Source organism: Cydia fagiglandana, chromosome 6 (assembly GCF_963556715.1).
Source record: "Cydia fagiglandana chromosome 6, ilCydFagi1.1, whole genome shotgun sequence".
Taxonomy (NCBI): Eukaryota; Metazoa; Arthropoda; class Insecta; order Lepidoptera; family Tortricidae; genus Cydia; species Cydia fagiglandana.
Window position 1 is genome coordinate 4,356,135 of NC_085937.1, and position 20,979 is coordinate 4,377,113.

General features: G+C 38.5%; 1 protein-coding gene across 10 annotated transcripts in view; it reads left to right on the forward strand.

Annotated features, from left to right (window-relative positions):
• Window positions 1-20,979, forward strand: part of LOC134664969 (rho GTPase-activating protein 23) — a 432,054-nt gene that overhangs the window by 197,301 nt on the left and 213,774 nt on the right. Inside the window, exon 1 of one of the 10 annotated variants that reach the window (XM_063521715.1) lies at window positions 15,818-16,233. The exons of the other annotated variants lie outside the window; for them this stretch is intronic. Coding sequence (XP_063377785.1) covers window positions 16,207-16,233 — 27 coding nt within the window. The 5' untranslated portion in view covers window positions 15,818-16,206. Of the gene's footprint in view, window positions 1-15,817; window positions 16,234-20,979 lie in introns of those variants that run through there. 10 annotated transcript variants of the gene reach the window in all.

Sequence of the window (20,979 nt, forward strand, 5' to 3'; positions counted from 1 at the left end):
GCTTCCTTCTGCGGAGTTCTTTCTAATGCTAAAAAAAACGAACTATAGAAACAGTAAAACTCATTTTGGGTCGTTCATCTTTTACTCATCTTAAGTCACAAAGGGACCTTGACCATTATAGTTTGCTTTTCGGCCTGCGACATTTTCATCGGCTATCCTCGAAACCCAGGAATTTTGTTAAACAAACTTGACAACTTTTTTTGCCAACTGTTTTAACCATCGAGACAGGGCCGAGGACGCGTCGGTCGACGTAAATCAAAACTGGAAAATGTCGGAATGGTTTTAAATCGTTTATTCATGAATAATACGGCTGCATGTAGCTGGTTGGTTGGTGCTTATTTACATGTGTTCCAAGCTGTCATGGGATTGGAACAATAGGTCCTGGACGTCTTCTTCACTTGTCTATTTTCCATACCTACTTGAATTATCGACAAGGTCGTAACCACGGTTGTTCCGTAATGGCGAAAATTTTACTTTCTCTTATTTTTCCAACAGTTTCAGAGATCATGATTCATGGTATTTTTATATTAATGGTACTTTATATTAAAACCCGCTACAGCGCAGGACGCTATATATATTATTATAGTGGTTATATTTAGTTATGTTTATTTTCTAAGGTCGACAAGTATTTATTACAGAGCCTCACACGAGATACATTGACTAAATAATTAAATGAAAATGCACGCGTGGCACGAATATTGAACGAATTTTGCTGTTATAATTTATGACATGAACATTTTTATACTTCCTTAAAACTGCACACACAAAACGCCCAATGAGATAAATAATACGTCATAAAAAGTGCATCACGACTCAGTTAACGAGGATCTCGGTTAATTTCGTGCGACTGATGGAATTACGAATATTTATGGATACTTAACCGTAAGTATGGGTTACTGGTAACTGAGTTGATCAATTTGACGTTTGGGTTCCGTATTCAGTCAATGACACCATGACTCGTCAGCGTCAATCAAAGTCGTTATGGTGATTAAATATTTAATAACTTTAAATTATGTGTATGATTTTCGTGGCCTTTTTCAGCAATAACTTGTGCAATTAATTATCTTCCATTTTTTCACAAAGCTATGTTATTGTCGGACTTACTCTACAGTTTAGTTTTACTCAAATTGAAAATGGACATTGACATCTAGCCATATTTACTTAAGTTATGACCTTGGCTATACTGGGAACTGTCAAACTAATTATTGTTTCTTTGAAGAAAGCTATGGATATAACGTTTGCTATCAATTTATTCTTGCTTTGATTCAATTTAAGCTACTTTCAACCATCTCAATGTCAATGCGGTGGCTATCGGCTTGCCCTGCTCTGATCATTCATGTCAAGAGATATAAAATTATACATCCAGTGAGCAAATATAAGACTTCCAGTATTATGCTGAACATATACGTATTTGCATTTCAATATGGAGCGACGCGACTCGTGTCCTTCCCACGTACAAACATCTCCAATGCGTAAATCAAAACACTTCACACGTCAAAAGAATAATCTGGGGCGTAGGTTCGTGACAAACTCAAATAAAATGACTTTATTTATTTTTAACTTTATTGCACAATATAACAAAATAAAGTACCTACCAATGACAGACTTAATGCCTAGTAGCTTAATGGCCAACTTTAGCTTGTATTGTTACATTAAAAATAATATGTAGTAAAGCTTGAACACGCCAAAACGTGGGCTCACATTTTTGCTTATACATTTTGGAAAGGGTGGTTAAATTTTATTACTTTACTTAAATTAAAATCGCTATAGTATGAGGAATATATGATACCACAATAGTTGTCAATTGTATGATTCGTTTTCATGATAACGAGCTTTAAACAATAACTGAGCGAAATCACTTTGCACCAATAGAATTGGAAAAGTCGATTAGGCTAAAGAACCTTGTGAAAATGTTAATATATCGAGGATCGATTAGTTTTTGTGTTTTTGAAATGTTGCGGAGACGTCAATGAATGGAAAGACAACCAGAAAGCAGAATAACACGAGATACAAATGAGAAAAAAAAAGAAACTAGGAAAATACAGCGTTCTTACATAAAGACCGAAACCAAATTTTTCTTATGTTGCAAAAAACGTACAAATATCTCAAATTTATGTACAAAAAGAGAAGTCAAGTTAAATTAAGAGCTAGCAAGAGCTTATCTGCTCCCAAAATAGTGGTGCTAAATGAAATTTGTATGCAAAATGTAGGATATTAAAACGTTTGATCATTTTTAACGTATTTGAGCGTGTTAGGTGTTAGACGATGGTTCTATAGAAATACATACTTCAAGCAATACACAAAATAAAAAGTTTGACTTGTATGAGTTGCTAATACATTCCCGAAGATTGCAAGATAAAAATAATGCTAAGTATCCCCATTATTTATTGGTTGAGCCAGCTACTTGTGATTGCATCAAGCGACGCCGTTAATTGATTCGCATAAGGGACATTGACTATAGAAATGTATGCAAGAAACATTTGCGAAAATGACCTAAACCTATTTTAAAGAAGCCACAGCTCACAGTTACTATTTTGGTAGCATTCATCGTGTTGTCATTACACTATAACAGTGACGAAGGGGTATTAACATGATGGACATGCTGACAATGCCAAAAGGGTACTTTTGGCGGATGGTAATAAATGAAGGCGGATGGCAATGGACTGGGCCCATATCAATGAATATTTGAAAAAGACACCCGTTAAAGTTATATTATCAACTTATCCGCAAATAACTCTGGCTTGGACTACTTAAGCATACAGTAATCATGTCGTGCAAAGTGCCTGTGTCCTGGTCATCACGAAGTCTGTGACATGTCAAATCCTGAGGCTGAAATGATAGTCTAGTATATTAGCATGATAAACTATAATATTTTCAATTATATTCAATATATATTTCGCTCCATTAGACCTTTATTTTCTATTTATTTGTAATTTTATGTGCCCACGTTTTGGCGTGTTCAAGCTTTACTTACATGTGATCACTTAATAGACTGAGTTATTCTCGCATTACTAGGGCCCTGGCCTTTTTATCGTGGCGCAATCGCAATTCTGGTAGGTAGATTCTTATTTTAGTTAGAATATTGTAGGAAGAACTATGGAGTAAGATTCGAACACCTTGTAAAATTCAGTTCCTTATACCAAGTCAAAAACGATGCGGCCTTTTAGGTAATACTTTATCAATAAAGTAACAAAAATTATATAAACTGTCGTCTTTCGGGTACACCAAAGCGCCGTAGTCATAGTAAATTAAAGTACCTAGTCCTTGGCTTCATCAACTCATACCGCTCAGCAGCCGCAATGACCATTCTCTAATTAAAATTTGTCTCAAATTAGTCCGGTTACATAACATAATTGCTCCTCATCCAAGAATGGGTGGCCAATGAGAATGACCACACACTTAATTACAGATAAATTATGAATGGATTATCGGTATAAATCAAAATTTGAATTGATTAGAAACGCGAACGCTCTCGATTTCGTTTTAATCAAGAACTTATGCAACTTTAAGGTACATTGTGGAAAATTATTAGTAATATGACCGTTACATTGTAAACAAAATGAATTATTGCTTCATTTTTGTTACTTAATGTTTGTTTTAAGAATTTTAAATTGAAATAATTGAATGCAAATTACCGTAGGGCATTAATCAGCAATGATTTATTGTAAATTATAGTAAACTAAGTTTAAATAATAAATGCGACGTATTTTAATATTCATGTGTTTGATTCCAGGTATGCAAATGGACTCATAGTGCATGTAGTAAGTATGTGTTAGTTGTAAGTAGTGTAGGACTAGGTAATTCTCATACCCTCCCAAGGCCCAGTCATACAAATGAAAAACCTATTTGCCACTGGAATTTGAACCTACATATAGTGTAAGAAATAGAGTTGATTTTGCGTTGTTGGAAAATTTAACTAAACAAAGCAAAAGCGACTCTTTTCCAACTGAATAGGATTTAAATTTCATCGAAATAAGGAGGTACTACGAGTAGGACCTTGGGCCTTAGGAGGTTATTGCTCTTCTTGCTCCAAGAAAAATAAACTGTGTACTAAATTCCTCTTACCCAACATGACCTTATAAGATTAGTAATAATGTATATCAAGGCCAAACTACTTTAGCTACTCCAAATAACGCGTTTAGTTTTCAAATCACTATACTTATAATTTTCATATTTGAAGCTTTATTGTATACCTACAGCCCAAATATTTAAACACAAATAAAAAATATTTAATGAGGATGAAAAGTGTTTATACGCATATTGACTGAATTAAGTTTACAATGGGTAGGGTACTACAAATTTCAACGAACAAACCTTGAAGCTCGGCCGGTACCTCTTGGAGTTCTTGGCTCCGCATTATAATGCTCGTACTTACTTACTGCTGTGGCGCAACGACCCGAAGTGGATCTTGGCCTCCGACACCAAAGACCGCCATGCTACTCTGTCCAAAACCATTTCTCTCCAGTCGACGGCGCCGAGTTCGCTAAGGTCTTTCTGCACTTCGTCTCTCCAATCCCAAAGCACATCGAAACACGCTTCTGCGATTCGGAAATGCTTTAATCAAAGGCGCATTTTAACCCAGCAGCACACTTATGGTAACATTCCATTTCTAACCGCAGCTGCACTTGCGGTACTGAACGCGTCACTGTCATTGTCAATATCCATAGTAAAATGAACAGTAGTGCGTAGTGCAGCTGTCGTTGGAAATGGACTGTCACCTTTAGCCGGATTGGCTCAATATTCGTGTTGTATTTTATAACGAAAGTGACGCAGCCATGTTTACGCCAACTCAACAGCCCTGTGCAGTGTCCAGCATTAGCATAAACCGAAAAAGCATTAAGTAAATACTCACGTGAACTCGAGTGCGTGTTATGATGCCACTTACCGGCAGTCCATATGACTTACCAAACACTCATCTCGTAGGCTGTTAAGTATTTGGCATCGTTCAACTATTCACAAGTATGTAAACCAAAGTAAATAAATAATAGGGTGTAGGTTGCAATGTGTACAATTTTGAGAACTAGCACGGTGAACTTTGAAAGGAATTTATCAAATAAATTTGAGTAGAGTACACTGGGTCACACCTAAAATAACATTAGCGTAACCTTCTTTGATCTATTGATCTACGAAAGGTTTCTTCAGAAATAACGCGGCTCGTTATTATTTCCTGTTAAGTTCCAGTTGTAAAAGCCGACACAGTTGTCAGTAAAATTTTTGCACTGTCAACTGATTAAAGACATTTTCATACTTAACGAGTCTCCCAAGTTGTTACTACTTGTTACGTTAAGCTTCCTATACACATACCTGGTGAACACCTTGCTTTACATAAATAATTTATGCAAATTTAATTAAATTCTGGGTGTATTTCAACGTCTGCTGGGTTAAATAAATAAAAAATATGTTATATATTTAGGTATCAACCCATTGCATTAAATAATAATTACATGCCAAATATTAATATTAAATTCTCTAAACTAAACTAAAATTAAAGCTATTATTGAACAATACTAATTAAATAGGTGCAGCAGAAACGTAGGTCGTAGATACCTACTGAACATTTATTTTAAACAAACTCTAAAATTGCGTAAAATAGATCTAAGGTATTAAACAGGTAAGGTATTAAGGTATTTTGTAATATTATTTATGTATTTTATTTGCTTTTGGATATTTTGGTTAGTTACTTTTAAAACATTACTGTGCATTCCGTAAGTTTGTCTATCTAATTTGCATTCTCCCCTCATCTACTCGAAGGTTAGCTGGAAGAGATCCCTTACAGGGATAAGTTCGCCTTTGTACCTTTATTTCTGTAAATATTATGTAAACCTGTGTTGTGTACAATAAAGTGATTACTACTACTACTACTAAACAGGCTTTTTGCAATTTTAGGTCTGTTCCTACAATAATATTTGTTAAGTAGGTAGTATGGCCAGACATTGAAAATCAACCAGTACATACATTTGTTTTATATTTTATATATTTTGGATAGGTATATTTATTTAGTTTTTGCACCAATTAGTTAATTTAACGTTTCCATTTCTCCACTACCTAAAGGTTGTCTGGAAGACCATCGCTCTTTAGCGCCTGTTGTATACCTCTGTCTTTATGTGTTCCTTTTAAATTTATTTCGAAGTGGTGCAATAAAGAGGAGTCGCCAAGAGTGTGTAGCCAGCTTAAAGTAAAGACCAATTAGCGGTGACTCAGTTCCGCTCAATCGAAAGTGCGAAACCCGATCCAAGGCCTCGGGTAAATTTTACAGCTTATTTTCAACCAATTTCTTTGGCGAATAAATTGCTATGTGATTTTATTTTGGTTCAAAATTTATACCGTCTTTATAGTGATTCAGGTTGACTGGTGCAGAATTAATCGTCTCGGTGGACGTGAGGCTGGTAATATATGGCCCAAGCGTCAAGGGCAGACGTCTAGTGCTCGCAGCTTGAGGCCGTATCGTTGTCATATTTGAATGTCTGATAGTATAGTCGGTGCCCTAACATAAGTACCTATCCGCTTTAAATACGGCTAGTATGGCTGTAGACAAGCGGATTTTGAAGTAGCAAATTACCAACCGTTTTGTACGTACTGATTAAGTAATACGATAATCCACCAAAACATACAACTTAAGCAAGAATTTTTTTTTTCTTTTCATGGTGTATATTTTAGAAAACCACGTTTGAAAAATGTATTAAAATCTATACCTGATCGTAAATAATTATTATTGTACTTTTGTGACCTACCGTATGTGTTACGTATCTATGATTCTCAAAACTTAATCTGCCTAACAAGCTAAATGGTAGGCTATTTGCTAATTTAAAATCCCCTGTATCTGTATTAAAAGGACTTGTGGGACGTATTTTGATTCAATAAGGTATACCAACAGTCAGTAACTGAGTCTACGAGGGTACACTTCGCATCAGAGAAGCGTATGTAACTAGAGAGAACTTAACCACATACTACACTGTCCACCTAATAGTCTAACCAGAATATCTATGTCTTCAGGGATCCTAAATTCACATATGTCATTATGGTTCGTAGGAGCTGGAGGAGAAGTGTGGATGCTACATGTTTTAGTGTCTGTACTTTGCTTCAATAAATTTTAAAGATATACTTACTCTAGCTGAACCGAGTAAAAAGTCCACTGTCACAACAGTTTGGTGCGCTGTGATATATCATTCTGTAATAGATAGTAATGTTTTATTGCAATAAGTGTGACAAATGTATCCTGCGTCTATTTAAAAAAATTCTCTACTTTCGCTTCTCGACATTTTGGCGTGTTGCAGGTTTAGAGTGATGAATAGAGTAATTTTTTGAGAATTATTATACTATTAATATTAGTAGTAGGTATGTAGTAAAGTTTTGGCGTTCATATGCATGTACCTATATAGATGATTGTTTGCATTGATAGAGTTACAAATGGTATCTTCTGCATTGTATACTATCTTGTAGAGTCGTATCTCAAAACTCATCCCCACAGTATCACACACACAGTATGAAATACTAGGATGAATATATAGGATACTGTGACACACAGTATCACAGTATCCTTAACTTCTTGTATTTCATCGAAAAGTTATCATTCGCTGGTCAAAAAAACATTCAAACTTTACATAGTGTGGATACAAACTTTGATTGCCCTGGTATCACCTAACTACAGAAAGCCGCTGGATGACGCCACAGGCTTTGCGTGCGCGGGAGCGGTCGTGAGGCACGCTCGGATGCGCCCGGCTCGAGATACGGCCTAATTGGAAAACCGACGCGAAGGTTAATGAAATCGGGGGGCACGGCAGTGCCCCCGCCAAGTCGAGCGCGAAGCAAACACTGCCGTACCATCCTTTACTGGAACCATTTCGCCGCATTTTCAGGCCCCTATTTGAGAACCTCTGGATAAGACCAGAACGCAGAAATTTTGGTCATCCAGTAAGCTATAATCACATACTTAAAATCCAAAATTTCAAGTCTGTAGGTCATTTAGTTCCGAAGTTAAGCGAAAGCAAAGTTTCGCATTTATGAAACTCACTCATGATCATCAGAATAGAACTAGTACTTCCCATAAACTCAGAGAGCTGAAATTTGGTACAGAGTTAGGGTTTAATGGCCACATAAAGGGAAAACCTAAAAATATTGCAATATCAGTCACGTTTTAAAGATCTAAGAAATGCATAAGTAAGTTTGTAATCCCATATAAATATATGATATTACAAAGTTACTGTTGCAGTTCCTACAAATAGTAGGTTAAAGTAAAGGTACACTACGATGTACGATGTGAGTATGAATGAAGATATGTTTAGTTATGATATGTGTATACATAGTATGGGTATCCGATCTTTCAGAAATTAAACCGTCTAAACCGTCTAAAAGAATAAATAATGAACGCGAATGGGCAATACGAAAAACTGTTGCTACTGTACAAGAACCAGAACCGGAAAAAAAGAAAAGAAAGATTTGTAATAATAAAAAAACTACTCCTAAAAAGAAAAAAATGTGTTAAATAAGAAAATCTAATAAAATAAATCAATATGCCCACGATTCTACAAAAAGAAGTGAAATCCCACCAAAAACATTCTGTAAAAAACTAGCCAAGTCTCGATGGAGCTGCTTGTTTATCTCTAAAAAGTAATGAAATCTAGACAAAGTCGTACCAAGTCTAAGGTTCCTTACTGCGATTTCTTTATTATTATAGTTAATGTTGCGTGACTTGGCCGTTGAAGGGTACACAAGGGTACAAAACCAGGTGCTCCATGACACCATTGCACCAATCTGCCATTGCACCAAAAAGAAGTGTTTGTTTCAGGCTCGCCCATACTAGACGTGCGCGCCGCCGCGGCGCGCCGCCGCCATAAGGAGTCAGCGCGCCGCCGCCGCCGCCGATAGTTTAAAATTCGCGCCGAGACAAAGTCCGCAAGAGTACAAATTTAAAATCAATGGTCATAAAGCGCGTGCGACGTGTCTATCACTACTATTCCGACTGTTCCGTTTTTATTTACATTCATTGCTTGATTTATTTTAACCCTTAAATCGATGAAGTCCACTATAATGGACATCCCAAGAAAAAAAATTCTGCACCAAATATTAAAGCATAGCGTTACTTTCCTCGAATGATATGTTTGTCCCTTTGAATGATATGTTATTTTTAAGTATGAGTATATAAGAAAATTTTGTGAACCATTGTGAACATAAACATAATCTTTTTGACAAAGTCCTACAGAACGCAGAATTTGCAAGGAAGCATCCGACAGACTGACATTTTACCCATATTTCATTTTTTTTTTATATGACAGTATTAAGCAGCGTTAAAATAAAACGTGTAATAGGTTACTAACTGGTCTGTTTATTACGTGGCAATATGATTTACATAAAAATGTTTTTTGTTTATGGGTAAAACAAGTGTAAAAAGTGTAATGTCCAGTATTTTGCCCGTTGTAATTGACAACACGGCACTTTTGCTAAGTCCAATATGTTAGACGTTGCCAAGTATGCGAAGAGTAAAATTATTAAATTTTCTGGTATGTTAGGTGTTTCAAAACATTTTAAAAAGTCATTACTGCCGTATTACGTAATGAACCAAATAGATAAAAAAATATTTTTATGGATTTTTTCCCTGTGGATGTGGTGTGTGTGTGTGCTTGTTTGTTTCCTGTTTGTGTGTGGATTTGTTTTCTTCAAGAGACATACCCGATTTCATTTGAGAAATTTGTTAGGAAAATTTTGATAAGTGTATGCATTATTGTAAAAACCATTGCTTAGATGTTATTGCTTCCTAGGATAACCCGCTGTTTGATTTAATGTTAAATAAATGACGTCAATGACTGGTAAAATGTTACCACATACGAACTATAAAGTTATTCCAAAAATATAAAAATAATAGGTTTACTTCAATTCATTACATAAGTTGGCATTATCAGTAAGTGTATTTCTAATAACAAAATGCAATTATTCTATATTTATTTAAAAAAAAAACATGAATTGGACTAAAAAAAACCTTATGCACGTAAAGTGGGTAGTCTATACTCGGCAACGTCCAAAATACTGGACGTCTTTTCATTACGCGGCGTATCTTTTTATTTACACCGATCCTGGCAACGTCCAACATACTGAAATATGTTTTTTTCATGATATTTCTACAATAAACCAAAAAAAAACGACGTAATACAGTCTTTTTGAGATTTTTCCCGTGTTGATTTAAGAGTAAATCTTGGTTTCTCATTATACGTATATTGAAAAGTTGAAAATCCCACGCCGCCGGCGTTACGCCGCCGCCGTGGATTTTTTCGTGGCGCGCCGCCGCCCGATTTTTTTCGACCGGCGCGCACGTCTAGCCCATACATAAGTATTATTGAAATACGCAGCTTTATCAAGCCTACAATTGACTGGTTATTAAATCAACGTTTTCCAAGTGGCAATTTTCCATCGTCAATGGGTAGCGGTTCTAGCGACAGATTGGTGCAATGGTGTCATGGAGCACCTGGTTTTGTACCCTTGTGTACCCTTCAACGGCCAAGTCACACAACATTAACTATAATAATAAAGAAATCGCAGTAAGGAACCTTAGACTTGGCACGACTTTGTCTAGATTTCATTACTTTTTAGAGATAAACAAGCAGCTCCATCGAGACTTGGCTAGTTTTTTACAGAATGTTTTTGGTGGGATTAAGAGTTGACGAAATCTAGCTAAGGAATAGGTATTAATATTTTTAGATGCTTTTATTGTACGAGCACATATCTATGAACAGTTATGTTGGATTCTGAGTAAATTAAGAGTTTTGTTGTCAAAAAAAAAATAATTAATAGATATTCATTTATTTTATTTCTAATGCTTTGGGATGGGTTATCAGAATCTGGGTAGAATTTAGAATCGTGCTGATGTATAATATAAAGTATTTAAAAAGTAATACAACAAAAGTAGTTACAATAATGTTTAAGAAATCATCCAAGGTATAAATAACATTTTTACGTTTATTAATTTTGGATGAAGTCCTTGTGCAGGTGGTGTAAGGACAACTCTGTAAAAAAACGGTATTGACCATTACGTAATTTTTGGGCATGAGCCCATTTGTACTCATTAGGGTACAAAGGTAAGTCTTCCTTCTACATACCTAACTCCGAGGAAGTTTAAAGTATTGTTTTAGAACAAGTACAAAATTAACACAACTGCAGACTGCAGCTCTTGGGTCGACCCAAGACGCTGTCAATTATGCCTTTATTTACAAGTCGCAAAGGTCACAGATGTGACCTAATCGTGGATCCGCATATATTTCCGCGATTCGTTAGTGTATGCAAAATCAATTAGCTGGAGAAATAAATGTTCCCGCTACCGCGACTTCAGTAGTTTGCAATTGCTTACCAATCTATAGCTGAAACGTAAGTACCAGTTTAACGGTGACCTCTCCGAGTATGTAACCAGTAAAAAACTATGTGCAAGCGTATATCACGCTTATACTGGTTCTCTACAGCCCTCTGATGGTCTTCGCTCAGATAGCAATTGTAATAACATCACAGGAGGCTGTTCTCAAAGATATCCACGCTGTAGGCGGACCATCATATTACAACTAGGTATAGTAGTTGTTACGAATCTCTGGCTTTATTTACAAGTCACCATCATCATATCAGCCAGAGGACGTCTACTGCTGGACATAGGCCTCCCCCAAAGAGTGCCACAATGACCGGTCTTGCGCCACCCGCATCCAGCGAGCAGCAGTGTCTCAAGACGAAAGTCTTCAACCAGTGTGTGTTGCCAGTGATGACATATGGAACTGAAACGTGGCCGCTTACTGTGTGCCTCATAAGAAGGCTCAAAGTCACCCAAAGGGCAATGGAGAGGGCTATGCTTGGAGTCTCTCTGCGTGATCGCATCAGAAATAAGGCCATCCGCAGCAGAACTAAAGTAACCGATATTTACAAGTATTAGAGACTAAATCGTCGTGCTTATGAATATGCTATGCCCTAGCACAAGCTCTATTAATTGGTGACATTATCACCGCTACGTGATATGCTATTTCCGTTTTGAAAATGGAACCGAGCGACGGTTTTACGTTTGAAATGTCGTTGCGAAAGGTCTAGTCTTGCTCTTGTTTCTCTCCGAAGGTTGTGTGTGGGTTTCTTGCAACTAGGCTTTCTTAAAGAATACACTTTATGTCTTGTTGGTCTATTTATAAGCGTCATTGGTAGCTGCTTGAATACAAATCCCTCTGCTCGATCTTTTGGTGCAGAAAGATACTAAGACTTCATGAAACATTAATATTCTTGCTGCCTTTTTGAGGTAAGATAGAAGTACTTACGGGTTTTATTCTTTCCTATAGAAAAGCTTCATTAATCCGCGGTAGGGTCGTGGAGAAACTTGTTTATGCCTTTGTTACCGTCTTGGGTTCGATTCCCGCGTCGTGTCGCCGTTGTCAAACGATGCGTGCCCGATAAATCGCGACTCGACACCTCCGATAAAACAATGGGAGAAAGTTGCCATCGCACGACAAAAATCGCGTTTTAAAGGGTTTCTGCAACGGTACTGTTTACTTTACAGGGCGCGATCGCATGTAAAAGTTACTTTATGTTAATACAGCCACAATATACAATGAGCAGTAAGTAAGTCGGGTAAAATAAGAGGATAAAAACAGCTTAAATTTTATGCTTCATTACACCAAAGCCTAAGCTGTAAAGTTTTATGATCAATTATTTTCGAAACTTAAGATTTTAACATTCGAATATAGCGGAGCCATAAACATCATATTTAATATGAAAAAAAAACAACAATCTTATCTAATCACGCGTCGCGTGGCATTCCGTCATCCATAGTCCATAAAGCAGCTAATAAAGTAATAAAATTTTGAATGAAGAACGACGAAAATCCGAGCGAGCATGCATTCGTGCCTTAGCGTAATAAAGCAATAACGCTACGTCTTACGTAGGCGAACAACGCGCGAACGCGGCGCGGCGCGGCGCGGCGAAAGCGGCCGCCGCCGCGCCGCGCCGCGCCGCGCCGCGCCGCGCCGCGCCGCCTGACATTCGCGTGCAAATCGCGCCGCACCGCGTTCGCAACGAGATCGCTTACGTAGGACACTTCTATGGGCATCAAAGGATTGATTTCGCCGCGCCGCGTTCGCGCGTTGTTCGCCTACGTAAGACGTAGCGTAATTGGTCTACATAGAACGTAGCAAACTATGTAACGAGATAGAATACTCTGCATCTACCGAATGCTCTCAAGAGCTCTTCAAACGACATCGCCGCGAACAACCGGACAAATACAAACACACCTTCCACTGCACCAGGACATTGCGAAGTTGAACATCTCCTGTTTTGGTCAAGTAACCAGTGATTAATACGCGGCGATGTGACCGGGTCCTCTGGATTCCTATTTAATTGTATCTGCTTTCATGCATCTCTCGTCTATGGGAGACATTATCGTTTCAATCGTTTCAAGTCAGACGATGCATTCTGCCCGCTTGGATTCCTCGCCAACATTATAATTAAGATTTCCTTTGGCGTGGCCGATAATCGGTGAATCATCGAGATAAGAAAATTAGCTATTAAATCAAAGACTAGCAATGCTCTTCCATTTATGGAGCAGCACAAACATTCAATGTGTGTGTAGATGGGTTTATTCATGAATGGAAACGTCCTAATTTGTTTAGAAACCTCATAGTTATCAACCTCCTTCGGTTGTTATTGAAACCCGGCCGTGTGCTGCGATTATTCAAATAAGCGTCGAGCATGCATATCGTGGCAGACGGCGGGTACCGTTGCTCTAGCGATGTTACGATTCGACTTCACAAATCGGTTCAAACCGATTTAGGTCTGAAGTCGACTAAATCGACGTGAGTGTTCCGTAAATCGACTTAAGATACGTTCACCCGCTCTAAACGCATCCTTTCATATCTGTCGATGCGTCACTTTCATTTGACATATTGAGGATTAAAATGTACGCAAATCGATTTCAAACCACGAAGAAAAATGTTGCCATGCACATTGCCGCCATTATTGAGTCGAGTCGAAACTTGGTATCTACAGGTAAAGTAAAATGAAACTTATTGTTTATGTCGTAAGGTAAAAAGTAGTGATGTACCGACTATTGATTTGGCCGACTAGCCGACTAGCCGACTAATCGGCGCTCGAATGGCCGATTAGTCGGCCGACTAGTCGGCTAGTCGGCCAGATCATTACTTTCGTGTAGATTTCGGGTGAAAACAATAGTTTTGCTCTTTTGGTTGCGCTATTCATATATTAGCTTGGCTAAAAAGTGTTCTCTACAGGTTCAAAGACCTATGACAAGAATCCTGGTTCAATTTCTGTCTTTCTTTTATTTTGCGATCCTGAGCAGACTGTCAGTACGTACAACTTGTAGGAGGTATTTCCAAGGCTCTATGTCTCGTACGTAGTCGCCATTTAGAACCTATCCCCTGTGGTCAGCGTCTTTACGAGCAACGTGCCCTGTTTATAAGTCTCTAAATTTTGCAATAACATTAATAGTTCCCCAAGGCTCCACCATTAAAAAATAAAAACTGAATTATAATTAAAAAAATTAAGTATAGAACTTGGCCATGAAATTACACGAGAATCAGTTGAGATCGACCTGTAGAAGAAAACACCAGCCCACCACCATACGATAACGATCAAACGGTCAATTATATGTATGAACAAAAGTTTTCACACCCTGAATAGGTATTTTGGTAAAATAGACATAAAACATATGGTAAATATTGAATCTAATGGTTTCTTTTTTTCTGTTTTTCTTTCACTTATAAAGTGCCGACTAATCGGCCATTTTTGCCGACTAGTCGCCGACTAATCGCCGACTACAAATGTGGCCGGATAGTCGGCTTTCCCGACTAGTCGGCGACTAGTCGGTACATCCCTAGTAAAAAGGTAACGTAATTTCGCATGGGCTTAAAGCGATTGATTTGGCGGTATACTTGGATCGGTTTGGCAGTTTTGCGCCGCGTCGATTTGCTAACTCAACGATTCGCGGCAATGACACGAAATCGCACGAGACCGCATGCTCTTTCCTGCTTGCTCGTATAGTGCTTTCCCGTTTTAGCTTTAGAAATTATAAAATTGTGATTTACCGCGCAACAAAACTAAAAAAATATTACAAAACTTTTAAGTCAAAATTTTTGCTGTCGATCGGATCGAACAAAGCGTAAAATTGTCAATTCAATTTCCTCAACTCAAAGACTACGGAGCGCTTTGAACTACCGATACTTACTTAAAAAGTAGAAGTTAAATCGACTTGGCCAAATCGGTTTGCAAACCGATTTGGGTTTAAATCGGAGTCGACTTATTCGGTTTGAAAATTTTTCGATTTGGCCCATCACTACGTTGCTCCTACGTGATCCTAGCGCCTAGCGGCACTGACGCCCGTCATTACCCATCCATTAACTCAGTTTCAGGATGTGGCACACTTTCTCACATAGGTACAACCTATTCGCTATCGACCATTAGCGTGATGACGACTTAACGGGATAATCCTCAAATTATTTTACAAATGACGTAACATACTGATCTCGTATCAAAAACATATGCAGGTCATTGACCGATGGTCCACTAATGTGCTTTTACTTTCATGCCACCGGTGACATCTATCAATATACCGTCGTTAAAGTTGTTCTAATTTATCGGCATATTATGCATAATTGCAACTATTACAAGCCCTTACATTCACATGAGAATAATCGAATAGATTACTGTTTACGCGTCGTAAAAGGCGTGAATAATTACTTGGGCGACGGAAAAAGCGGTCGGATTCCACGACTAAAACGCAAAGTTGTCCTGCACGGGTTGCGATGTTCGTGTTTTTGTTGGGGTAAAAAATATGTCTGTGGAAGGAAGCGGCAGGGTTCGGTTGGGGTTGTGAAGATGCTTGGGGCCTTCGGGCCGGGACTGCGGTCCGTCAGTCTCGCTGTGCTCGGTGCGTACAGCGGTCGTGGAGGGGCGTAGCGCTGCGCGCTCGCGTATCTTCTGTTGTTCGCGGCTAGCCGTCGAGAGCGCACGTGGTACCGGCGACTGATGCTCCGATTCCTACGCGTACACCTGTGACTGCGCAAATATTTGACGTGATGTGAAAGACCATTGTTGGTTCTGTAGTGTTTATCAAGAAGCTAAACCGATTGTGTTAACGTGCTTAGTTCTTGTGTGCTTGTGTTGAAGGGATAAACTATCGTGTTCTGAAGAATTTGTCGGTGCACGAGTTTTGGCGTCGGCCAAAGCGTCCGAATCCACAGTTGGATGAACGCCAACATCCCCGCTGCTAAGGTGAGCGAAATCTGAACCCTCGAATGCAAATCGAATCGAATGTAAATTTACAGGAAACAGCTATAAAACTGATATTTTTCAGGCTTATCTACAGCTTTGCCGCTTATCGGGTCGTTCCGTTCCGCCTGCCTGATAGTTATATTATTAGTACGTCCCATTCTTATTTCTGCTGCGGTTTTACAACTTTATCAGTCAGTTGGGAATATTCCTGTTTACTCTTAATTTTTTGTTTTTATCCGGTTCAAAGGACCAAAAGCATGAAACATCAAGTTAGTGACCAATGCATGAAGACTGCGCTTAATTTACACGGGTACCTACCTATAATATAGATATAAATTTTCCTGCTAAGCATTAAAACTGTTTACCTTATTGTTCATCGCTAATAACAGTCCGTGTTTTCATGATGCGTGAGTCTATTGTCTTACTTCTCAACAATTGTTTAATTGCTTCTCAATGCTATATTATAAATAGTTAACATACTTATCATTCATAACGATTGATGATTGAAATTCCAATAGGTACTTAATTTCAACATTATAAAACACGCAATAGAACGAAATCATTACCGAAGCTAGCGTTATCGCTGCACAATCGTTTGCGTAGACACGCTATGTCGCTATTTCTTTTTTTTTTACTCTGTAACATCAAATAAGTACCTACCTTCTACCCAAGAAATTTTTTTTTTTTTATCTAACCTTAAATTAACAACGGAATAGGAGATATTATTTAGATATGTCCCTGTCCTTAACTTACTGTAATTAACAGATTGCAACGTACATACGCACATTTTTCACACAGTAATAAAAACGTTAATGATTTTTGTGCTGTCTGAGTCAAGGTCGATATAGACCAAGTCTGTTATTATCTATGGCTCGTTATCTCGTCGTTTCAAGGGCACAATTACGAACTACAAGCTTATCTCTGCGCGCGTTGTTTAGTTGTGTTAACTCTTATAAGTATCAGCCTGCTAATCCGATACAAAGCATTTTATTGTTTCGCTTAATGCGTCAACATCGAACGATGTCGGATGATGCGGCCTAAATACAAGTTCTGGGTAATGCTAATTATCATATTTAATGTAGGTAGGTACCTATGTACTCACTTAATGATTTAATATTAACTGAACTAACATTTCAGCCTACTCTTCACGTGGAGATCGAATTCAAAGTGCAAGACTTTAGTGCCAATTTATTAACAGATATAATTAATTCACTCATTTTCAAACCTCATTTTCCTTCCTACTATTATTTCACAATTTAAGCCAACATCATAATCGTCTTTATTCGTTGCAACCATGGTGTCATTTGTAGTTGAAGCGTTTCAATGGAATCAAATAAAATATCAGGATTTCTTGAAAACGTGGCTTGTGGTTTTACATAGAATTTAAAACAACACCTAAATTACCTAAGTAGGTTGTTTAGAAATTAGAAGAATATTATTAAAGACATGTAATATTTTTGTCTGCTCTACGATTAGGCATACAAAATAAAATTTGGATCACTTGTCCAAAAGGACGCTATACGAATAAAAATGTATTAAATGCGCTACGATTTTCGTTAGAAGGAATGGGATTAGCTACTCCAAACCGGTGAAAAGATATCCGTCTATGTGATGACAAATGATAACTCCTGACTCCTGCTGCCGATTAATTCTTATCGGCGATTCCGTCAGACAGCGCGCCGCGTACGTGACTCCCACAAGGGACCTTTACCTCCCTGGTCACGTTTGACACACTCTCGAACAGGAGCTCCTAAGTCCAAAACAAACCCAACTTATTAACGAGTATTTGCTTACATCACTATTACTGAAATACGCCGAGTGCCATCCTTATCTAGCAGGCGTATGCATTTCTCTAGCTTTCAAGTGCCGGCGCCACTGACTCAGGGAGCGCTTCAAAAAATCCGACCTCCCCGAAATAGATCGAACGTGACTACCCCTGGCTTTTTTCGTCTTTGCGAATCGTCACTCATTCAATCGGAGGCGGTTGGCCTTTTGCCAGGACATCACGGATGCCAAGGTTTGATCCACTTTTACAATCGAGCTTGGGGCAGACGCGAGTTGTATTTGCAGAATAAAATCGCGTCATTTACAGTGGCAACGGTGCTTGACCCGGTGTCGGACGCCCATAACACTATATTTATGCTGTCCACATTGCAGTTGCGGTGAAAATAACTTGTTAGCGATTTTATGGTGACACGTTTTGCATCTGGGAGTTTCGGACGTGCAACTAAATCTGCAACCTTGCAGTATAGGTAGGTGCAGCCCCGTGTTCTGGCGTATTTCTCAGCAGTTGCAGCGTGCCGGCTCTCTCGGTGCTGGGACTGTTGGGACTGCTGGGATTGGGGCTGCCCCAATTAGTTCCGATCATGAAACCCTCGATCTGGATAACTCAACTAGCGCCGTACTACCTAAACAAAGCGAGACCAGAACCAACGACCAGCGCATACCTAAAAATAACTACCGTCGTGTAAAAACAATAAAAGGAACGGCCAAAGATACAAACCTAGAAGGAATTGACCAAATGAAATATCTCCATGCCTGTTACTTTAAAACAACAACGCAACCTGAAAACGTAATCTGTTACTTAAAATCAATTAATGACGAGCACAACTACACCGTCGAGCTCATACAATCCAAGCATGAAAATTACAACTCCTTTAAAATTGGGATCCCGTCTTCAGTGTTTGACTTATTCCTGAAAACCACTACATGGCCCGTCAACATATGTGTGTCTCCATGGAGGCCCTTTTTATTCGAAAATAAACGCAAGCAACATAACTTGTAGCTTGCACTCAACCGGACCGCAAACGACAGGGTACACAATTCAAACTAACAATTTCACTGTGATTCATCAAAACATCAACAGATTAAAGAATAAAACCTACAAGTTAGAATGCGAACTGCAACTGAATAATAAAACCGACGTCCTTTGCCTATCCGAACACTGGCTCACTAAACAGCAACTGGAGGCAGTGACGATCATGAACTTCAAACTCACCTCGAGCTTCTGCAGGTCCTCGAGGAACGGCGGCGGAGTATGTATATACTCGAAGTCTTCCCTACTCACCCTGGAGCGCCTGGAAGTCGCCGAACTTAGCAAAGAGATGAACTTAGAAGCGTGTGCCACGGAATATGTTGGTCTAGGCTTGATAATCGTATGTATTTACAAACCTCCCCCTCAATCGGGCCAAGAGAATAATTTTCTTGTATTTATCTCGAAATTGCATGAACTTTTGAACCTTCCTATATTAAATCAATACAGAGTACTAATTTTAGGAGATTTTAACATTGACTTATTAACTAAAACCAATGATAAGAAAGTACTACTCGACTTAATAAAATCAGCAGGTATGAGATCATTAGTTAATTTTCCTACCAGAATTTGCAAAACAACACAAACATGTATAGACCATGCCTATACCAACATTCCCGTGGCGGACGTCCTATGTGTCAAACCGTATGAAATGTATGTATCAGATCACAAATGTATATTCGTATCGTTAGAAACTAAGAAGTTACTACAATTAAATAGCGTTATATTAAAACGAGTATTTTCGAGTATGAATGTCGACGAGTTCAATGGTAGCTTATTATTTTATGACTGGGACGCATTGTTACTTAAACACAAATGCCCTAATAAAACCTTTAACTCGGTATTGGACGTTATAATTCATTTTTTTAACATACACTTTCCCGTAAAAAAAATCCCTGTAAAAAAACTATCCAAATCCTGGCTTAACGAAAAGGTGGTAGAAGCCCGAAAACTAATGCGTGAAACTAAAACTAAGATTTTATTGAAACTGTCATCAAACGACAACTGTGAATATCAGGAACTAATCTCTGTCGAAAATAACTACGTCAATGAACTAGGTAAGGCTCGCAGGGACTATGTAAATAAGTCAATAACAAATAGCAACAACATATGTCGCACGGCATGGCGAATAATTGCCTCTGAGACAGGTAAGTGCGACGGCAAACGTGATGCGCTAGATATTTTGATAAACAAATCAGCTGGCCGGTCAGATAAGCAGCGCGCAGCCACAGCGGCAACTCAGCTAAACCGGTTCTATGTTGATGCGAATAAAAGTGTCAACACGCACACCAGCATTTCAACTGCGCTTGCCTATCTACGTAAGTACATCGCTAGGCACGCACACATTATTAGTATCGAACCATGCTCGCGGCAACAGATAATAAGAATCGCGCAAAAAATCAAACGTAAAGACTCGCAAGACATTAATGACATGACAACTAAATTTCTAGACATAATACCGCAGTTTCTTTACAGTATACTGTGCGACATATTTAATAAATGTGTTGACTGTGGGGTCTATCCTGCTAGTTTAAAAAATGTAAAAGTACAGCCAATTTATAAAGGCAAGGGAGAAATGGATAACGTAAAACACTTTAGACCCATATCCCTAATCCCAATCTTTTCAAAAATATTCGAACGCGTGTTGAGCGATGTACTTATGTCGCACTTCAATAAAAACAGGTTAATGAACAAGCAACAATACGCTTACCAACCCGGTAGATCGACTATCGATGCTGCCCGTGACGTAACATCTAGGGTCATGAGTCATCTAGAGGCTAAACGGCAAGTCGCGGCCATATTCTGTGACCTTTCGCGCGCCTTCGAACTGGTGCATCATCCACTCCTCCTGGCGAAGCTGGACCACTACGGTGTGACAGGCAACCTTCACCGCATGATCGCATCGTTTTTTGATGGCCGCAAACAGCTGACTT